Source organism: Oncorhynchus mykiss, chromosome 3 (assembly GCF_013265735.2).
Source record: "Oncorhynchus mykiss isolate Arlee chromosome 3, USDA_OmykA_1.1, whole genome shotgun sequence".
In the NCBI taxonomy this organism is placed as follows: Eukaryota; Metazoa; Chordata; class Actinopteri; order Salmoniformes; family Salmonidae; genus Oncorhynchus; species Oncorhynchus mykiss.
Window position 1 is genome coordinate 67,343,541 of NC_048567.1, and position 19,812 is coordinate 67,363,352.

At 46.7% G+C, this 19,812-nt stretch overlaps 1 protein-coding gene across 2 annotated transcripts in view; it reads left to right on the forward strand.

Moving 5' to 3' along the window:
* Positions 1-19,436, forward strand: part of LOC110520446 (protein dopey-2) — a 53,680-nt gene extending 34,244 nt beyond the window's left edge. For both annotated transcript variants that reach the window (XM_036974997.1, XM_036974998.1), the window contains exons 16-36: positions 30-301; positions 613-765; positions 2,588-2,688; positions 4,259-4,449; positions 4,564-6,263; positions 6,394-6,564; positions 6,686-6,808; positions 7,923-8,057; positions 8,206-8,261; positions 8,396-8,500; positions 13,776-13,842; positions 14,080-14,236; positions 15,785-15,867; positions 15,957-16,216; positions 16,341-16,402; positions 16,482-16,610; positions 16,941-17,077; positions 17,530-17,585; positions 17,719-17,859; positions 17,965-18,097; positions 18,222-19,436. In XM_036974997.1, coding sequence (XP_036830892.1) covers positions 30-301; positions 613-765; positions 2,588-2,688; positions 4,259-4,449; positions 4,564-6,263; positions 6,394-6,564; positions 6,686-6,808; positions 7,923-8,057; positions 8,206-8,261; positions 8,396-8,500; positions 13,776-13,842; positions 14,080-14,236; positions 15,785-15,867; positions 15,957-16,216; positions 16,341-16,402; positions 16,482-16,610; positions 16,941-17,077; positions 17,530-17,585; positions 17,719-17,859; positions 17,965-18,097; positions 18,222-18,464 — 4,475 coding nt within the window. In that variant the 3' untranslated portion in view covers positions 18,465-19,436. The remainder of the gene's footprint in view (positions 1-29; positions 302-612; positions 766-2,587; positions 2,689-4,258; positions 4,450-4,563; positions 6,264-6,393; positions 6,565-6,685; positions 6,809-7,922; positions 8,058-8,205; positions 8,262-8,395; positions 8,501-13,775; positions 13,843-14,079; positions 14,237-15,784; positions 15,868-15,956; positions 16,217-16,340; positions 16,403-16,481; positions 16,611-16,940; positions 17,078-17,529; positions 17,586-17,718; positions 17,860-17,964; positions 18,098-18,221) is intronic.
* Positions 19,437-19,812: the final 376 nt, after the last annotated feature.

Below are 19,812 nucleotides of genomic sequence, written 5' to 3' on the forward strand. Positions count from 1 at the left end.
CAAAATATTGTTTTGTTTTTTCTCTTCAGATAGTGACGTGGGCTGCCTGCCTTTGTGGCTGAGGTCCTTGATGACCCTGTGTTGCCTGTCGAGGGACTACCAGGTGCAGCACACGGCTGTGTCCTCTCTTCTGGAGCTCATCAACCACTCCCAGTCCCTGGCCCTGGTCATCCAGGACAAGACCAGGCGCTACCAGGCCAGCAACGCCAAACCCCTGAGCGGACGGCTGCAGATGGTCACTGTACCCCCCATCTACCCAGGCCTGCTCAGCGCCATCGAGCAGAGTACAGATTTCTACCAGGTCAGGAAATCATGGTCTACCATGGCAGGGGGCTTGTATTACTGCTACATAAAGAGGGAACATAGTATGAGTAGTCCTAGCTGGTCTGACGTGTTACTCTATAATATGATGAAATGTGTACATTTCCTTAGTGAATGTGTCATCTGTAACTCTATGTCCAACAGCATCATCACCTTTTTCATTTCTGCTGCCTATTACCTAACCAAATCAGGATCATTAGTAATCTGATGCTGCTGCGTTAAGTTGATTCAAATGAACACGATCATCATCACCTCTAACATTTCACCTTTCATCTTTGTGATCCCATGCAGCGGGTGGCCCAGGTGCTGTGGGGTCAGCTGGATGTGGAGCGTCGAGAGCAGCACACCTCCTGTGTGGAGCTCTTCTATCGGCTCCACTGCCTGGCCCCGTCCGCATCCATCTGTGAGGACATCGTCTGCCAGGCTTTACTCCACAGAGATAAGGTACAGAACACATACACACACTAACAAGATTTTACTGTAATATCAAGACACTAGACGCCTACAGCAAAGAGCCATCCAATACTCCTAACGCATTTAAATAGCACTGAGGTTTTACATATAGCCACCTAACATATGAACAAATACTCCAGCCTAAACTCATGTGATATAACAAACAGTAAGTCATCCTCTGTGTATAACTAACATGTCAGTTACAGTGGGAAGAACAAGTATTTGATACACTGCCGATTTTGCAGGTTTTCCTACTTACAAAGCATGTAGAGGTCTGTAATTTTTATCATAGGTACACTTCAACCGTGAGAGACGGAATCTAAAACAAAAATCCATAAAATCACATTGTATGATTTTTAAGTAATTCATTTGCATTTTATTGCATGACATAAGTATTTGATCACCTACCAACCAGTAAGAATTCCGGCTCTCATTCACCTGTTAGTTTTTCTTTAAGAAGCCCTCCTGTTCTCCACGCATTACCTATATTAACTGCACCTGTTTGAACTCATTACCTGTATAAAAGACACCTGTCCACACACTCAATCAAACAGACTCCAACCTCTCCACAATGGCCAAGACCAGAGAGCTGTGTAAGGACATCAGGGATAAAATTGTAGACCTGCACAAGGCTTGGATGGGCTACAGGACAATAGGCAAGCAGCTTTGTGAGAAGGCAACAACTGTTGGCGCAATTATTAGAAAATGGAATCACCCTCGGTCACCCTCGGTCTGGGGCTCCATGCAAGATCTCACCTCGTGGGGCATCAATGATCATGAGGAAGGTGAGGGATCAGCCCAGAACTACACGGCAGGACCTGGTCAATGACCTGAAGAGAGCTAGGACCACAGTCTCAAAGAAAACCATTAGTAACACACTACGCCGTCATGGATTAAAATCCTGCAGCAAACGCAAGGTCCCCCTGCTCAAGCCAGCGCATGTCCAGGCCCGTCTGAAGTTTGCTAATGACCATCTGGATAATCCAGAAGAGGAATGGGAGAAGATCATGTGGTCTGATGAAACAAAAATAGAGCTTTTTGGTCTAAACTCCACTTGCCGTGTTTGGAGGAAGAAGAAGGATGAGTACAACCCCAAGATCACCATCCCAACCGTGAAGCATGGAGGTGGAAACATCATTCTTTGGGGATGCTTTTCTGCAAAGGGGACAGGACGACTGCACCGTATTGAGGGGAGGATGGACGGGGCCATGTATCGCGAGATCTTGGCCAACAACCTCCTTCCCTCAGTAAGAGCATTGAAGATGGGTCGTGGCTGGGTCTTCCAGCATGATAACAACCCGAAACACACAGCCAGGGCAACTAAGGAGTGGCTCTGTAAGAAGCATCTCAAGGTCCTGGAGTGGCCTAGCCAGTCTCCAGACCTGAACCCAATAGAAAATCTTTGGAGGGAGCTGAAAGTCCGTATTGTCCAGCGACAGCCCCGAAACCTGATGGATCTGTATGGAGGAGTGGGCCAAAATCCCTGCTGCAGTGTGTGCAAACCTGGTCAAGAACTACAGGAAACGTATGATCTCTGTAATTGCAAACCAAAGGTTTCTGTACCAAATATTAAGTTCTGATTTTCTGATGTATCAAATACTTATGTCATGCAATAAAATGAAAATTAATTACTTAAAAATCATACAATGTGATTTTCTGGATTTTTTGATTTTAGATTCCGTCTCTCACGGTTGACTTGTACCTATGATAAAAATGACAGACCTCTACATGCTTTGTAAGTAGGAAACACTGCCGATTTTTCAGGTTATCAAATACTTGTTCTCCCCACTGTATGTTTTGTGTATTCCCTCAGGCTATACGATTGGAGGCCCTACATAGGTTCTCAGTGCTGTGGCACCTGACTAGGGAGAACCAGTCAAACCGGACCATGTCTCTGAACCGATCGTTTGACCGGTGAGTACAGAGCTTGAAGTATGGTCAGTGGTTGGTCTCTGGGTCCAACAGCAGTTTGTGCTGTGGTCCCCAGTGTATTCTGTTTCGTGATTCTACAGTCGTGGCCAAAAGTTTTGAGAATGACACAACATTTTCACAAACTCTTGTTAACACAGGTGTAAGTGTTGACGAGGACAAGGCTGGAGATCACTCTGTCATGCTGATTGAGTTCAAATAACAGACTGGAAGCTTCAAAAAGAGGGTGGTGCTTGGAATCATTGTTCTTCCTCTGTCAACCATGGTTACCTGCAAGGAACCGTGCCGTTATCATTGCTTTGCACAAAAAGGGCTTCACAGGCAAGGATATTGCTACCAGTAAGATTGCGCCTAAATCAACCATTTATCGGATCATCAAGAACTTCAAGGAGAGAGGTTCAATTGTTGTGAAGAAGGCTTCAGTGCGCCCAAGAAAGTCCAGCAAGCGAGAGGACCGTCTCCTAAAGTTGATTCAGCAGCGGGATCGGGGAACCACCAGTACAGAAATTGCTCAGGAATGGCAGCAGGCAGGTGTGAGTGCATCTGCACACATAGTGAGGCGAAGACTTTTTGAGGATGGCCTGGTGTCAAGATGGGCAGCAATGAAGCCACTTCTCTCCAGGAAAAACATCAGGGACAGACTGATATTCTGCAAACGGAACAGGGATTGGACTGCTGAGGACTGGGGTAAAGTCATTTTCTCTGATGAATCCCCTTTTCGATTGTTTGGGGCATGTGGAAAAAAGCTTGCCCGGAGAAGACAAGGTGAGAGCTACCATCAGTCCTGTGTCATGCCAACAGAAAAGCATCCTGAGACCATTCATGTGTCACAATTTTGCCTAAGAACACAGCCATGAATAAAGAATGGTACCAATACATCCTCCGAGAGCAACTTCTCCCAACCATCCAAGAACAGTTTGGTGACGAACAATGCCTTTTCCAGCATGATAGAGCACCTTGCCATAAGGCAAAAGTGATAACTAAGTGGCTTGGGGAACAAAACATCGATATTTTGGGTCCATGGCCAGGAAACTCCCCAGACCTTAATCCTATTGAGAACTTGTGGTCAATCCTCAAGAGGCGGGTCGACAAACAAAAACCCACAAACTCTGATTATGATTATGCAAGAATGGGCTGCCATCAGTGTGGCCCCGAAGTTAATTGACAGCATGCCAGGGTGGATTGCAGAGCTCTTGAAAAGAAGGGTCAACACTGCAAATATTGACTCTTGGCGTCAACTTCATGTAATTGTCAATAAAAGCCTTTGACACTTATTAAATGCTTGTAATTACACTTCAGTATTCCATTGTAACTTCTGACAAAAATATCTGAAGACACTGAAGCAGCAAACTTGATGAAAATTTATATTTGTGTCATTCCCAACTTTAGGCCACGACTGTACTACTGTAGTGAACCTGTTCTGCTTTCCTCAGATAACTGAGATGGACTCTTTGTCTGTCTGTCTGTCTGTCTGTCTGTCTTGTCTGAGCACTATTTAAGATTGTGTGTCTGTCCCTCATCTCCCTATGACTGACTCTGTGTATCTCTGTCCCAGGTCTCTGTGCGTGGTGGTGGACTGTCTGAACAGCCCAGATGGTTCTGTGAGTGCTGCAGCCCAGTGCTGGCTGGTCAGGGCTCTCTCCCTGCAGGACGTGGTCCGCATCCTGGAGCCTGTTCTGCTGCTGCTGCTCCACCCCTCCACCCAGCGCTGCACCATCCAGAGTGTCAAACAGAACCTCACCGCAGGTGCGTGCGTGTGTTTGTGTGTGTTCTGGAGTGTTAAGTGGTGATTGTTGGAGTGTTTAGGGATGTTGCTCTCCTAGTGTGTATATGTTTTGGTAGACCTCTTTCTCTCCGTAGGTAATCTGAAAGATTTAAACAGCAGAAGTCGAAGCACCACCAAGGGTTCCACGGGTGCCATGGCAACCAGCACCCAACCAGATGAGGGTACACTGGGTCACATGATCCTGGTGGACCGGGAGGCCCTGTGGGGGGAGCTAGAGCGTGACCCAGAGACGACCAATCCAGCGGCTGACTCCACAGGGGTGTCTTGCAGTGAGAGCGAAGCCACAGAGGGGGAAGACGAGCTAGAGGAGGAGGAGGAGGAGGAAGAAGAGAGCGAACACACCGAGTCAGCTGACACCAGTGGTGCCCAGGTCTCCACAGAGAACTCCAGCTCCGCCACTTACGGTTGTAGCGTAGAGGAAGGAGGTGTGGTCAGCTGCCTGAGGAGGGTGGAATCGGAACACACGCAAGTGTCCGATTCGCTGTCGAGCGAGGAGGATGACCTGGAGCGTGAAGCCATGGCTCAGTCGCGTCTCCTCAAACAGGAGCGTGAGAAGCGTGAAGTCATTGACTCTCTGTTCCGCCATGTTCTGCTGTACTCTATGCCCGGCGGCTGGCCCCGCCTGCTCCACGGCCTGGCCCTGTTAGACAGTCTGTTGAGGAGCAGCGCCCAGCGCCCTCTAGTGGACGCCCTCTCCTCCACCTCCCTGGACACCAGCTCAGCCGCCCACCTCAACCTGGTCTCCAACCTTCTCCAGCGCCACCAGCAGGCCCAGGACGGAAGAGGCTTCCATGGACGCCTGCTCTCGCCCACCTCCTCGCCCTCCATTCCCCCTTCCCTGCTCATCGAGCTGCTGGTATCGCTGTGCTTGAGGTTCCTACATTCCCACTACCCGTCCTACCTCACCCTGGGTCCCAGGGAGCTGCAGGGGAACAGGGAGGTCCAGGTGAAGAGCGTGGGGGTGCTGACCCGCCTGGTGACTCAGCTGGGGTGTGTGGTGTGGGGTCAGAGGGACAGCTCCACCCTGCAGGAGGCTGGGGTCGGCCCAGAGGCCATCCGCAAGCTGCTGGCTGGGTGTAAGGTGCAGCACTACGCCCTTCTCACCCTCTCAGCCTCCATGTACATCAGCCAGAAAGGGGTGGAGAAGGACTCTGCCATGGGGGGTCTGAATCTGTTCGATGAACAGGTGGGCCTGTCTGAGGAGAGCCTGGTGAATCTTGGAGGGGGAGGGGGGCAGGAGCAATACCCCTTACAGATGGAGCTGCTCAAGCTCCTACAGGCCCTCATCGTCCTGGAGTACTACGTGTGGCCAGGGGGGTCTGGTTCAACCCCGCACCCCGATGAGCCCCGTGACACACCTGTAGCTACCCCTGCCTCCTCAGCCATGAAGCAGGAATGGCAGACAGGGGTTCTGTTCCAACAGTCCATCAAGGCAGCTCAGTATGTCCAGACCCAGCCCATCACAGCCCAGGGGATGTTTGTGTCTGCTGCAGCCCGGGCTCTGCAGCCGCAGTACGGCTATGCCATGCACCCCCACTGGGTGGCTCTGCTGTGCTCGTCTCTGCCCTACCTCGGGCGCTCGCTGGGCATCATCGTTGCTCCGCTCATCACCCAGATCTGCAGGAACCTGGATGAGCTGGTCAAACAGTACGATCACGACGGGGGGAAGGCTACACAGAGTAGCAGGAAGGAGAACATTGCTCCTGATTACCCTCTCACCCTACTGGAGGGACTGACCACACTCACTCACCACTGTCTACTGGACAACAAGAAGGTAAGTCGCACACACACACACACACACTACTGATTTGGCAACATGTAGGTGGATCACTCTGCTACCCACTCAGACACACAGAGTTGAATGCAGAAAACAATTGTTTAATGTTTCCATCTGTCCCTCTCAGTCCCTGGTGGCCTGTGACCCTGCAGACGTCCGGAACGCACGCAATGCTGTGATCAAGGAGCTGCCACACATGCTCAGTAGTATGGCTCTGCTGTGGGGTGTGGTCAAGAGGGAGGAGTCCCAGAGGACCACCAGACACCCCTCCACATCCGTCTACTTCAGGAGCTCCAAGGTATGCCTGTGTTTATGTTTGCGTGGGAGTGTGTTTGTATGGGAAGTAAGTAGTGCTATGATATGTACTGCATGTGAATTTGTGTGTCGCTCTGATGGTACTTGTGTGTGTGTGTGTGTAGATCCTGAGGCAGCGTGTGTTGGAGTTTCTGACTCCTCTGACAGGGCAGTATGGGGTGCAGCTCATGGCCTCAGTGGGAGCAGTGTGGAGCAGCCGGAAGAGCAAGAGACACACCACAAACAAAGTGAGTGTTTGAAAATTATTATTATTTATTTTTGCAACAAGTGGATGACACATACATGCACTCACACACCTCCCATCACAACAAGAGGATGACACATACATACACACACACACCTTCCATCACAACAAGAGGGTGACACATACATACACACACACACCTTCCATCACAACAAGAGGGTGACACATACATACACACACACCTTCCATCACAACAAGTGGATGACACATACATGCACTCACACACCTCCCATCACAACAAGAGGGTGACACATACATACACACACACACACACACACACCTTCCATCACAACAAGAGGGTGACACATACATACACACACCTTCCATCACAACAAGAGGGTGACACATGCATACATACATACATACATACATACACACACACACCTTCCATCACAACAAGAGGGTGACATACATACATGCATGCATACATACATACATACATACATACATACATACACACACCTTCCATCACAACAAGAGGGTGACACATACATACACACACCTTCCATCACAACAAGAGGGTGACACATACATACACACACACACACCTTCCATCACAACAAGAGGGTGACACATACACACACACACACACACCTTCCATCACAACAAGAGGGTGACACACATACAAACACACACACCTTCCATCACAACAAGAGGGTGACACACACACACACACACCTTCTATCACAACAAGAGGGTGACACATAAATACAAACACACACACCTTCCATCACAACAAGAGGGTGACACACACACCTTCCATCACAAGAGGGTGACACATACATACACACACACACAAACACACCTTCCATCACAACAAGAGGGTGACACATACATACAAACACACACACACACCTTCCATCACAACAAGAGGGTGACACATACATACACACACACACACACACACACCTTCCATCACAACAAGAGGGTGACACATACATACAAACACACACACACCTTCCATCACAACAAGAGGGTGACACATACATACATACACACACACACACACCTTCCATCACAACAAGAGGGTGACAGATAGAGGGGGGGCATACTTTATCTCCTCCTCTCTCTTTCTCTCTCTCTCCATATCTCTGTAGATATTGCCTGTGTCCAGTGAGTCTCATCTGACCATTGTGGATCTGGTGAAGTCCCTGGGAACGCTCCATACAGACAACATCCTGCAGATGGTCAAAGAGGTGGTAAAGAAACCCCACCAGATCAAAGGAGACCAGGTATACACACACACACACACACACACACACACACACACACAAATAATTGACTGTTAAACCCAGAGAGAAATGACATGGTGGTATAGTGGTCATCTGAAGGTCATAGTTGATGCAACTCCCTTCTGTCTCTCCTTCGTCTGTGTGGCAGAAGTCCACCCTGGTAGACATCCCCATGCTACAGTTCAGCTATGCCTACACCCAGAGGTAACAAACAACGACATCAACACAGAGATTCACACTGCCATGTAGTTAGTAATACACTTCAGTTCTTGCCTACATGTGATATTCTTTAACAATGTTTCACCACCCTCCTGTCTGTCTGTCTGTCTGTCTCGTAGTATTCCAGCTCAGGCGCTCCAGGAAAATGTGGCACCCCTCCTCAGTCTCCTCAGAGAGTCTGTGCAGCTCAACCTGGCTCCGCCCGGACACTTCCTGCTGCTGGGGTTAGTCGTCAACTTCTTATCCTTCTGACACATGTACTAAAATGTTCACTTGATGTCCAGAAACCGGTCTCAGTTATTGATCACATTACATATGCCATTTAGCAGACTTTTTTTTATCCGAAGCGACTAATCAATCAATGAAATGATTTTATGAAGCCCTTTTTACATCAGCCGATTTCACAAAGTGCTATTCGGAAACCCAGCCTAAAACTCCAAACAGAAAGCAATGCAGATGTAGAAGCATGGTGGCTAGGAAAAACTCCCAAGAAAGGCAGGAACCTAGGAAGAGACCTAGAGAGGAACCAGGCTCTGAGGGGTGGCCAGTCCTCTTCTGGCTGTGCCGGGTGGAGATTATAACAGTACATGGCAAAGATGTTCAAACGTTCATAGATGACCAGCAGGGTCAAATAATAATAATCACAGTGGTTGTAGAGGGTGCAACAGGTCAGCACCTCAAGAGTAAATGTCAGTTGGCTTTTCATAGCCGATCATTCAGAGTTAGAGACAGCGAGTGAGCGAGTGTGTGTGTGTCTGGGACAAGGTAGCACGTCTGGTGAACAGGTCAGGGTTTCATAGCCGCAGGCAGAACAGTTGAAACTGGAGCAGCATCACGACCAGGTGGACTGGGGACAGCAAGGAGTCATCAGGCATGGTGCTAGGGCTGAGAGAGAAGACAGAACACCGGATAAGACAGGAGAAATACTCCAGATATAACAGACTGACCCTAGCCCCCCGACACAAACTATTGCAGCATAAATACTGGAGGCTGAGATGGGAGGTGTCAGGAGACACTGTGGCCCTGTCCGACTATATTCTTGGACAGGGCCATCCAAGCAGGATTTAACCCCACCCACTTTGCCAAAGCACAGCACCCACACCACTAGAGGGATATCTTCAATCCACCAACTTAATAACCTGAGACAAGGCTGAGTATAGCCCACGAAGATCTCCCCCACGGCACGAACCCGAGGGGGGCGCCAACCCACCTGGAAGATCACGTCAGTGACTCAACCCACTCAAGTGACGCATCCCTCCTAGGGTCGGCATGGAAGAGCACCAGTAAGCCTCAGCCCCTGTAATAGGGTTAGAGAGAAGAGAGGGGAACTGTCCTTTCCTTTCACCTTCACACTCCTGGGCCAGACTACACTCAGTCATAGGACCTACTGATGAGATGAGTCTTCAATAAAGACTTAAAGGTCGAGACCGAGTCTGCGTCTCTCACATGGATAGGGAGACCATTCCATAAAAATGGAGCTCTATAGGAGAAAGCTCTGCCTCCAGCTGTTTGCTTAGAAAATCTAGGGACAATAAGGAGGCTTGCATCTTGTGACCGTAGTGTACGTGTAGGTATGTATGGCAGGACTAACTCGGAAAGATAGATTGGCGCAAGCCCATGTGATGCTTTGTAGGTTAGCAGTAAAACCTTGAAATCAGCCCTAGCCTTAAGTGATCAAATGTCTTGGTTCTAGTCAAGATTCTAGCAGCCGTGTTTTGCACTAACTGAAGTTTATTTAGTGCTTTATCCGGGTAGCCGGAAAGTAGAGCATTGCAGTAGTCTAATCTAGAAGTGGCAAAAGCATGGATTAATTTTTCTGCATCATTTTTGGACAAAGTTTCTGATTTTTGCAATGTTACGTAGATGGAAATAGTCTTGATATGTTTGTCAAAAGAGAGATCAGGGTCTTTGTTTATTGGGACTTAGAACTAGCATCTCTGTTTTGTACGAGTTTAAAAGTAAAACATTTGCCGCCATCCACTTCCTTATGTCTGAAACACAGGCTTCCAGGGAGGGCAATTTTGGGGCTTCACCATGTTTCATCGAAATGTACAGCTGTGTATCGTCCGCATAGCAGTGAAAGTTAACATTATGTTTCTGAATGACATCACCAAGAGGTAAAATATATAGTGAAAACAATAGTGGTCCTAAAAACAGAACCTTGAGAAACACTGAAACTTACAGTTGATTTGTCAGAGGAAAAACCATCCACAGAGACAAACTGATATTTTTCTGACAGATAAGATCTAAACCAGGCCAGAATTTGTCCGTGTAGACCAATTTGGGTTTTACAATCTCTCCAAAAGAATGTGGTGATCGATAGTATCAAAAGCAGCACTAAGGTCTAGGAGCACGAGGACAGATGGTCTGGTCTGACGCCATTAGAAGGTAATTTACCACCTTCACGAGTGTGATCTCAGTGCTCTTCTGGAAGGCAGTGAGTTGCTGGGCAACCGCTTTTTCTAAAATGTTTGAGAGGAATGGGAGATTCGATATAGTCCGATTTTAGTTTTTTTAAAATATTTTCTTGGTCAAGGTTTGGCTTTTTCAAGAGAGGCTTTATTACTGCCAGTTTTAATGAGTTTGGTACACATCTGGTGGATAGGGAGCTGTTTATTATGTTCAACATTGGAGGGCCAAGCACAGGAAACAGCTCTTTCAGTAGTTTAGCTGAAATAGGGTCCAGTATGAAGGTTTAGAGGCCATGACTATTTTCATCAATGTGTCAAGAGATATAGTATTAAAAAACTTGAGTGTTTCCTTTGATCCTAGGTCCTGGCAGTGTTGTGCAGACTCAGGACAACTGAGCTTTGGCGAAATAGGCAGATTTAAAGAGGAGTCCGTAGTTTGCTTTCTTATGATCATGATCTTTTTGTCAAAGTAGTTCATAAATGTATCACTGCTGAAGTGAAAGCCATCTTCTCTTGGGGAATGCTGCTTTTTAGTTAGCTTTGCGACAGCATCAAAAATACATTTTGGATTGTTCTTATTCTCCTCAATTAAGATGGAAAAATAGGATGATAGTACCCTCACTGCTGCTCCGTCTTTCCAAGCTAAATCGGAAGACTTCCAGTTTGGTGTAGCGCCATTTCCGTTACAATTTTCTGGAAGCTTGCTTCAGGGCTCGTGTATTTTCTGTATACCAGGGAGCTAGTTTCTTATGACAAATGTTTTTAGTTTTTAGGGGTGCGACTGCATCTAGGGTATAATATAGCTTCAAGGTTAAATGAAGTTCCTCAGTTTGTTGTATGCCGACGTCCTTGGGTAGGTGGAGGAAGTCTGGAAGGGCATCTAGGAATCTTTGGGTTGTCCGAGAATTTATAGCAAGGTTTTTGATGATCCTTGGCTGGTGTCTGAGCAGATTATTTGTTGCGATTGCAAACGTAATAAAATGGTGGTCTGATAGTCCAGGATTATGAGGAAAGGCTCCGAAAGCCTTTTGGAGTGGGTTTGTGGACTTATACATGTGACTATTAAATTAACCAAAAATATGAATATTATCTTCCATGACTGCAAGGTCCGATAGGAATTCAGGGAACTCGGAAAGGAACGCTGTATACGGCCCAGGAGGCCTGTAAACAGTAGCTATAAACGTGATTGAGTAGGCTGCATAGATTTCATGACTAGAAGCTCAAAAGACGAAAACGTAGTCTTTTTTTCTTTTCTTTTTTTGTAAATTGAAATTTGGTATCGTAAATGTTAGCAACATCTCCGCCTTTGCGGGGTGCGCGGGGGATTAACACAGTAAATTCATCAGGCTTAAGCCATGTTTCAGTCAGGCCAACCACATTAAGATTATGATCAGTGATTAGTTAATTGACTAAAACTGCCTTGGAAGTGAGGGATCTAATATTAAGTAGCCCTATTTTGAGATGTGAGGTATCACAATCTCTTTCAATAATGACAGGAATGGAGGAGGTCTTTATTCCAGTAAGATTGCTAAGGAGAACACCGCCATGTTTAGTTTTGCCCAACCTAGATCGAGGCACAGACACGGTCTCAATGGGGATAGTTGAGCTGACTACACTGACTGTGCTAGTGGCAGACTCCACTAAGCTGGCAAGATGGCTAACAGCTTGGTGCCTGGCCTGCACCCTATCTCATTGTGGAGTTAGAGCCCTGTCTATGTTCATAGATAAGATGAGAACACCACTCCAGCTAGGATGGAGTCTGTCACTCCTCAGCAGGCCAGGCTTGGTCCTGTTTGTAGGTGAGTCCCAGAAGAGGGCCAATTTATCTACAAATTCTATCTTTTGGGAGGGGCAGAAAAACGTTTTCAACCAGCGATTGAGTTGTGAGACTCAGCTGTAGAGCTCATCACTCCCCCTAACTGGGAAGGGGACCAGAGACAATTACTTGATGCCGACACATCTTTCAGCTGATTTACAGGTTGAAACTATGTTGCGCTTGGTGATCTCTGACTGTTTCATCCTAACATCGTTGGTGCCGACATGGATAACAATATCCCTATACTCTCTACACTCACCAGTTTTAGCCTTAGCCAGCACCATCTTCAGATTAGCCTTAACGTCGGTAGCCCGGCCCCCTGGTAAACAGTGTATGATCGCTGGATGATTCGTCAAAGCTAATGGTGGGAGGCTTCGGCGTCTCAGACCCCGTAATGGGTGGAGGAGAGACCAGAGAAGGCTCGGCCTCTGACTCCGACTCGTTGCTTAATGGGAGAACCGGTTGAAAGTTTCTGTCGGCTGAATGAGCGACACCAGTTGAGCATTCCTACAGCATTTCCCTCCAGAAGCCATGACAAAATTGTACGGCTGCGGGGACTGTGCGAGAGGATTTATACTACTATCTGTACTTATTGGTGGCACAGCCTGCTGCCTGGCCTGCACCCTATCTCCTTGTGGAGCTAGAGGAGTTAGAGCCTTGCCTATGGGGGCAAATTACCCTTACCTAACTATTGCGTCTGAAGCTGGGCTTACAGCACGGCTATCCTCACCATTAGGCGATTTGTTCTCCTGTACATTATGAGTACAGCGACTGCAATTAGAAGGCATAATGTTAATGTTACTATTTATCTTCGGCTGGTGGAGGTCCAGTAGAACCATGTCCAGGGTGAAAAAGTTGAATGAAAAAAGTTGAGCGAGGGGGAAAAAAGAAAAATATAAAACGGTAATTTAAAAAATACGTAAAGTTGGCAGGTAGCAAAGTTACACTAGCAACAAAACGCACAGCAGCACATAAACAAGTCCACAAGTTGTGACAGGAAATGACGTCAGCCCTCGATTCACAAATAACTCCCCTTACAGTCATGCGTGCATACATCTGTGGTCATACTGATTTGTTACTGTAGACATTGTTCCCAGCGTAACACACTCTGTTGTTTGTTATAATGTAAATGTTATTTACAAACATAAGTAGTACATCCCACATCAATAGACATGCTTTGGTTTGCTACTGTATCAGAATCAACAAGATATTATTGCACTCTAGTCTACCTCTCCATAGCTGTACAGACATCTTTCTCCTCTCCTACTACAGGATCCTCAATGACTTTGTAAACCGACTCTCCAACCTGGACAATAAGAAGGACACTAGAGACATGCAGGTAAGACATGGAGCACAGTAGCACAGCCCTAGCTGTAGCCTAATGTACACCTTCCTGTTCCACGCCATCCGCTAGGTCCGATTGAATGAAATGATGCAATATCGAACGTCCGCGCCTGTCCGCCCATGTCCACACCGAAATGTGTGGACAGGACCGGACGTTTCATTAAAACGAAAGATCGAGAGGGTACAGTGTGAGATGCATGATAATGATGGTTACCATGGCGATGTCCTGTAGGAAGTGACCCAGAAGATCCTGGAGGCGGTGGGCGGGGTGGCGGGGTCATCTCTGGAACAGACCAGCTGGCTCAGCCGCAATCTGGAAGTCAAGAACCAGCCACAGGTGTGTCCTGAGACCGAGGAGCCATCCATCGAACTGAACCTGGACCTCTATGGTAACCAAACACACACACACACACACACGGAGACATCCCTGGCTTCTATCAGGAACAGACTGAAGCCTAATTTCCACCTTGTGCTTCCACACCATATGCTAGGTTTGCTCTAAAAATGCAATATCGCGAACGTCCATTCCTGTCCGTATATGTTTGCACTTTTCCAGGACACTTTTCCAAGGAGCTGCGGATGGAAGCGGATGTTCAATTGACGTTATTTTGAAGTGGAAGGTGTACATTAGGCTTTAAAATGGGTCAGATGTCACGACTTCCACCGAAGTTGTTCCCTCTCCTTGTTCGGGCGGCGTTCGGCGGTTGACGTCACCGGCTTGCTAGCCGCCACCGATCCATGTTTCATTTTTCCTTTTGTTTTGTCTGTTTTACACACCTGATTCCCATCTCATAATTATGTTCCTTATTTAACCCTCTGGTTTCCCTTTCTGTTTTGTGCGTGATTGTCTTTCGTGTATTCCGGTGTGTTCTTTGAGTCCTGTTGTGTCCTTGTTTGGATTGGATTTTGTTACGTTTTGGATTGAGTAAATCAGTGGTTGTTACTCTTATCTGTGTCCTGCGCCTGACTCCTTCGCTATCTTTTAGATAGCAGCTCTGATGTCAGAGTCTAACCTCCTTAACCACGTGTCAAACTCATTCCATGGAGGGCCTAGTGTCTGCGGCAGGGCTTCCCAAACTCTATCCTTAGGACCCCAAGGAGTGCACGTTTTGGTTTAAGTCCTAGCACTACCCAGCTGATTCAAATAATCATCAAACTTTGATGGTTTGAATCAGTAGTCTAGTATTAGGGCAAAAAACAAAGCATGCACCCCTTGGGGTCACGAGGACTGAGTTTGAGAAGCTCTGGTCTGCGGGTTTTCACTCCTCACTTTATTTATTTAATTGATGAATTAAGGTCAGTAATTAGTAAATAACTCCCCATACCTGGTTATCTAGGTCTTAATTGAAAGGAAATACCAAAAACCCGCAGACACTAAACCCTCCATGGAATGAGTTTGACACCCCTTTCCTTAACCCTCAGGACATGCTCCTCGGTAACCATGGCAACCAACCCCCGGCACCGAATGCACGTTCTACATCATTAGTTGAGAAACGCAAGAGGGCCCACCTCGACCAACAGTCTCCTCTCCATCCTCTCCTCTGCTCTCTTCAGGTCTACATTAGAGTGGACTGAGAGAGACCACAGACTTATACTGTAACCATGGAAACACAGCACTTCCTCACGACATTATGTCCCCCAGTGTAATGGTCCAGTGAGGAAAGAGGACACTATTCTTACAAAAGTGCCTCTCCTCTGGTGTTACCCATGTCAACCGGTCCCCAGTAGTGGAACTAAGTGCCCTGCTGCGTCACTGGAAGCAGTGCACCCAGGATGTGGCCTGAAGGATGAGATGGAGATCCTTCCTGCTACCATGAGGAGGTTAAGCCTTGGGTTGGCCCTCAGGGCGGGCACTGGATTAGAAAGTCATACATATTCATGATTAACAACTCCCTTCTGTTCCCATCTCCTTCTTTCCTTTCCTCTCTTTTCTCCAGACTCTGAAGCTCAGGCCAGCACTATGGTGTCTTCCTCAGCCCCCTCTGTGTACAGTGTACAAGCCCTTGCGCTATTGGCAGAGGTAGGTGTGTCCGTGTGTGGATCTGTGCACCCATTGCTCTCATGCCTATGTATGTGTTTCTATTTCTGACAGACCCTCCTCCTCTGCAGGTTCTAGCCCCTCTTCTGGACATGGTGTATCGCAGTGATGAGAAGGAGAAAGCCGTCCCTCTCATCTCTCGCCTCATGTACTACGTCTTCCCCTACCTGAAGAACCACAGTGCCTACAACATGCCCAGTTTCGGGGCAGGTGCCCAGCTCCTGAGCAATCTGAGTGGGTACGCCTACACCAAGAGGGCCTGGAAAAAAGAGGCCTTCGAACTCTACATGGATCCTCTGTTCTTCACCATGGATGTCTCCTGTGCCCCCCAGTAAGATTGTGTTTGTGCGTGTGCTTGTGTTTAAGTGTGTGCATGCCATGTAAATATTAACAAATCAATATTATCAAATAAACTGTTATAAGAAAATGACTGTGTTTGACCTGTGTTTCTTTAGCTGGAGGGCCATCATCGACCACCTGCTGACCCATGAGAAGACCATGTTCAAAGACCTCATGAGTAAGTAGAGTAGGTGTGTGTGTGCATCCGTGTGAGTGCATTTGTGCGTGTGTTAACTCTGTGTGTGTGTGTATTGCAGGCATGCAGAGCAGTTCTCTGAAGCTGTTCCCCAGTGCAGAGCAGAAGCCCATGTTACTGAAGCGTCAGGCCTTTGCCATGTTCAGTGGGGAGTTAGACCAGTACCACCTCTACCTGCCCCTCATCCAAGGTGGGTGTGCTTTCTGTGTATTCTGGGCATTTATTTGTGTGTATTGACAAAGTGTGTAGACCCGTTTCTCATTCCTGGGGTTCCAAATGGGTGCACTTTTTTGTTTGTTTTTGCCTTAGCACTCACACACCTGATTGATGAGGATCTGATTAGTTGAATGAAGTGTGTGAGCGCCAGGATTTAGAAATACTGGTGTAGACCATCACATTTGATGGATAATGAGAGTGTGTGTGACATTAACATTTTATAAGGCCAATATTAATTATTAATATACAGTATAATGTAATGCGAGTATCCTATCCTCTCTCCTCCTCCTCCCCTCTCCCTCAGAGCGGCTGACAGAGGCTCTGCGTATTGGTCAAACGCCCTCCGTTTCTGCCCAGATTTTTCTGACGTTCCGTGTTCTTATGCTGCGGATCTCCCCCCAGCACCTCACCTCCCTCTGGCCAATTATGGTCACAGAACTGGTGAGGAACAACCCCCACCTTGATGACATCACTTCCTGTCACTGTTGATTTCCTGTAGGGCCGGAAGGAACCAGTATCAAGATACTCATTAGTATATCATGGAAAGGAAACAAATCAAGAAGCGCATTTAACTCCTTTAGGAAAACAGCCCTAGTGTTTGAAACAAACATCATTATGTTGTCATTCATTCACATTTGCTTATCTTCGAAGCTATATCATACAATATTTTACATACAGCAGGTTTTTAAACAACCAAAGAGTTTTGTCTGCTTCGTGTTTTATTTTTTGGCATGGAAAATATCGTCACAGCCCTAATTTTCTCATTTCAATGCATGTATACACTGTAGCGATGTACATTGTTTTCAGCAGGGAGGTGGCATGTCAAAAGAAAATCTTTGGTAGTGTTTGTCCAGTCCTGTCTTCTAATGGTGTCTTTGATCTTTGGTTGTCAGATTCACACATTTGTTCGTCTGGAGAAAGCCTTGTCGGAAGAAAAAGAGGTGTCAAAGTGAGTCCATGATCACTCAGTCTACTGTAGACGCATCAATATATCTGTCCATCTATCTATGTAGGAGACAGTCTCTCATGTAACTATCACCACCCTTTCTTTGTTCTCCCTCCTCTTTTCCTCTCTCTGTCAGGCTGACTAAAGTGGTACGTGGGTCCATGGGGATTGGGCCATTGACATTCCCCCAGCCAGAGTTGGACATGTACATGTCTGCCTGCAAGTTCCTTGACACCGCCCTGGCCTTCCCCCCAGAGAAGATGCCCCTCTTTCAGATGTGAGTGCCTCACCCTGCTTAATATCAACTTAGCATCTATATAGGCTGTGCTTAGCATGATTACAATTAAATGTTCTCTGCTCATGTGTGTGCGTGTGTGTCAAGGTATCGCTGGGCCTTTGTTCCAGAGGTGGATATGAGCCGCTACAGTGGCCCAGAGAATGGTCTCCTGGAGGGAGAGCAGGAGTGCAAACCCCATGTTGTCAAAGTACTAGAAGCTCTACACCAACACTACGGGGTAAGAGAACGCAAACACCACTATAGAGCAAGAGAACTCATGTCCTTATAGTCACCATGATAACATGACTCAATCGTGCGATCTGCTCATCCCATTCTGTTGATGTCATGTCCTATAATTCCAGGCGCTGAGTGACGAGTCGTCTACGGAGCGTCTGGAGTTCCCCCTCCTCACCCATCGCTCTCTCTCCTCCATCACCCAGCTTGCTCCCTTCCTCCATACACTCTGCTGTTCCTTCCAGGGCACATCACCCAGCAGCCCTGCAGACTACCCTGTGGCAGACTACCCCACAGCCAGCGCCCACCAAGTCCTGAAGCGACTGGAGCACATCACTGAGGGAGAGTTCCTGGACTCCATGGAGAGTTAGATCTCCACCAAGGTTCTAGAGCTTAGAACGCTGAGGAAATGAGAACTGGAACTATAGCAATTGAATGTTGTAGAATGGCCACAACTGCTGAAAGCGATGTTTTATTATAGGCGTATGCCAGCTAAATGGCAATCTTTTGGGATGTTCTCTTGAATGATGAATTGTTTACTTTACTTGGTTGAATCTGAACACTCCATGTCTATATAGGATATTCTACATTTGAGATACCGGTACTCTAAAATAATCTAGAATTAACTGACACAAACTGGAACGGAGTGGTAGTTATTGGGCTCTCTGAGTACAAGTCTGAATGTGCTGACTTAAAGTTAAAGTAATACTGATGCTAGCTACAGTAGCTTTTAGAGGTGATACTGGTTGTAAAATAAGTACCACTGTAACAAAGGGAGTGACAGCAGTACTGACTACTGATTCCATTCCATCGCTCTACAAAGCTTTCCATAAACCTACTCCCTCCTATTAGCAAGTTGTGTCTGTCTGACTGCCAGGCTGTAATGTATTCCAATGAGACAGGAGTAGGTTAGTATACCTGCTGGTCAGTGACTATGGGAACTCTAAGGCTCTTAGTACAGGATGTTTTGGTTTTAAATGTTTAAAAAGCTCTGCTTGTCATCAATCATGATGTTGCAGTTTTATTTGTGGGTAAATTATTGAATGTGATTTGTGTACATGGCAAAACCTCTAGATATCTAATATAATAAAATAACATGCGGGTCAATTTGGTATTTTATTCAAGGGAACTCTTCGACTTCTGTCTGTTTTTAAGTGTTTTGGGGAATGTTTGGACTTACCGCTCATCATCGATTTGTTCTTCACATTTGAATGCTTAACTAAATTATGTGAATGTCTGGCCTCCTGAAAATTATAACTTTTTAATATCAGAATTAATATATTATGGTCTGTAAATAAAAACCAATATTAAAGAATGATCCAATAAATGGAGCTCAAAATTTATATTGTGAATGTTTGCTTGATAATCTCAGAGACCTAACCCTAAGAGTCAATAACATAAGTATGCAGGTGTTATAGCTTTATCTGGGGAGGCAGGGATTTGTGTTCTGGGTAGATGCATGTAGCCTGGCTGACGAGGCCCAAGTGACTTACTGCACAGGAACAGCTTTAACCATGCTGGTCTGGAAAGGAGGCCGTTATTGCAATATTTGATCGGAAATTGTGCAATGGGTTTGGTTCTCTCAAATGTTTGTTTTTTTGCCATCTTGGTTTGAGTAAGTTTACATGCATACTAAATTATATATTAAAGTGATTATGGAAGTAGGCAGAGTATGGCAATTCAAGGCATAAGCGACATAAGCTTTCGCTTAGGGCCTCC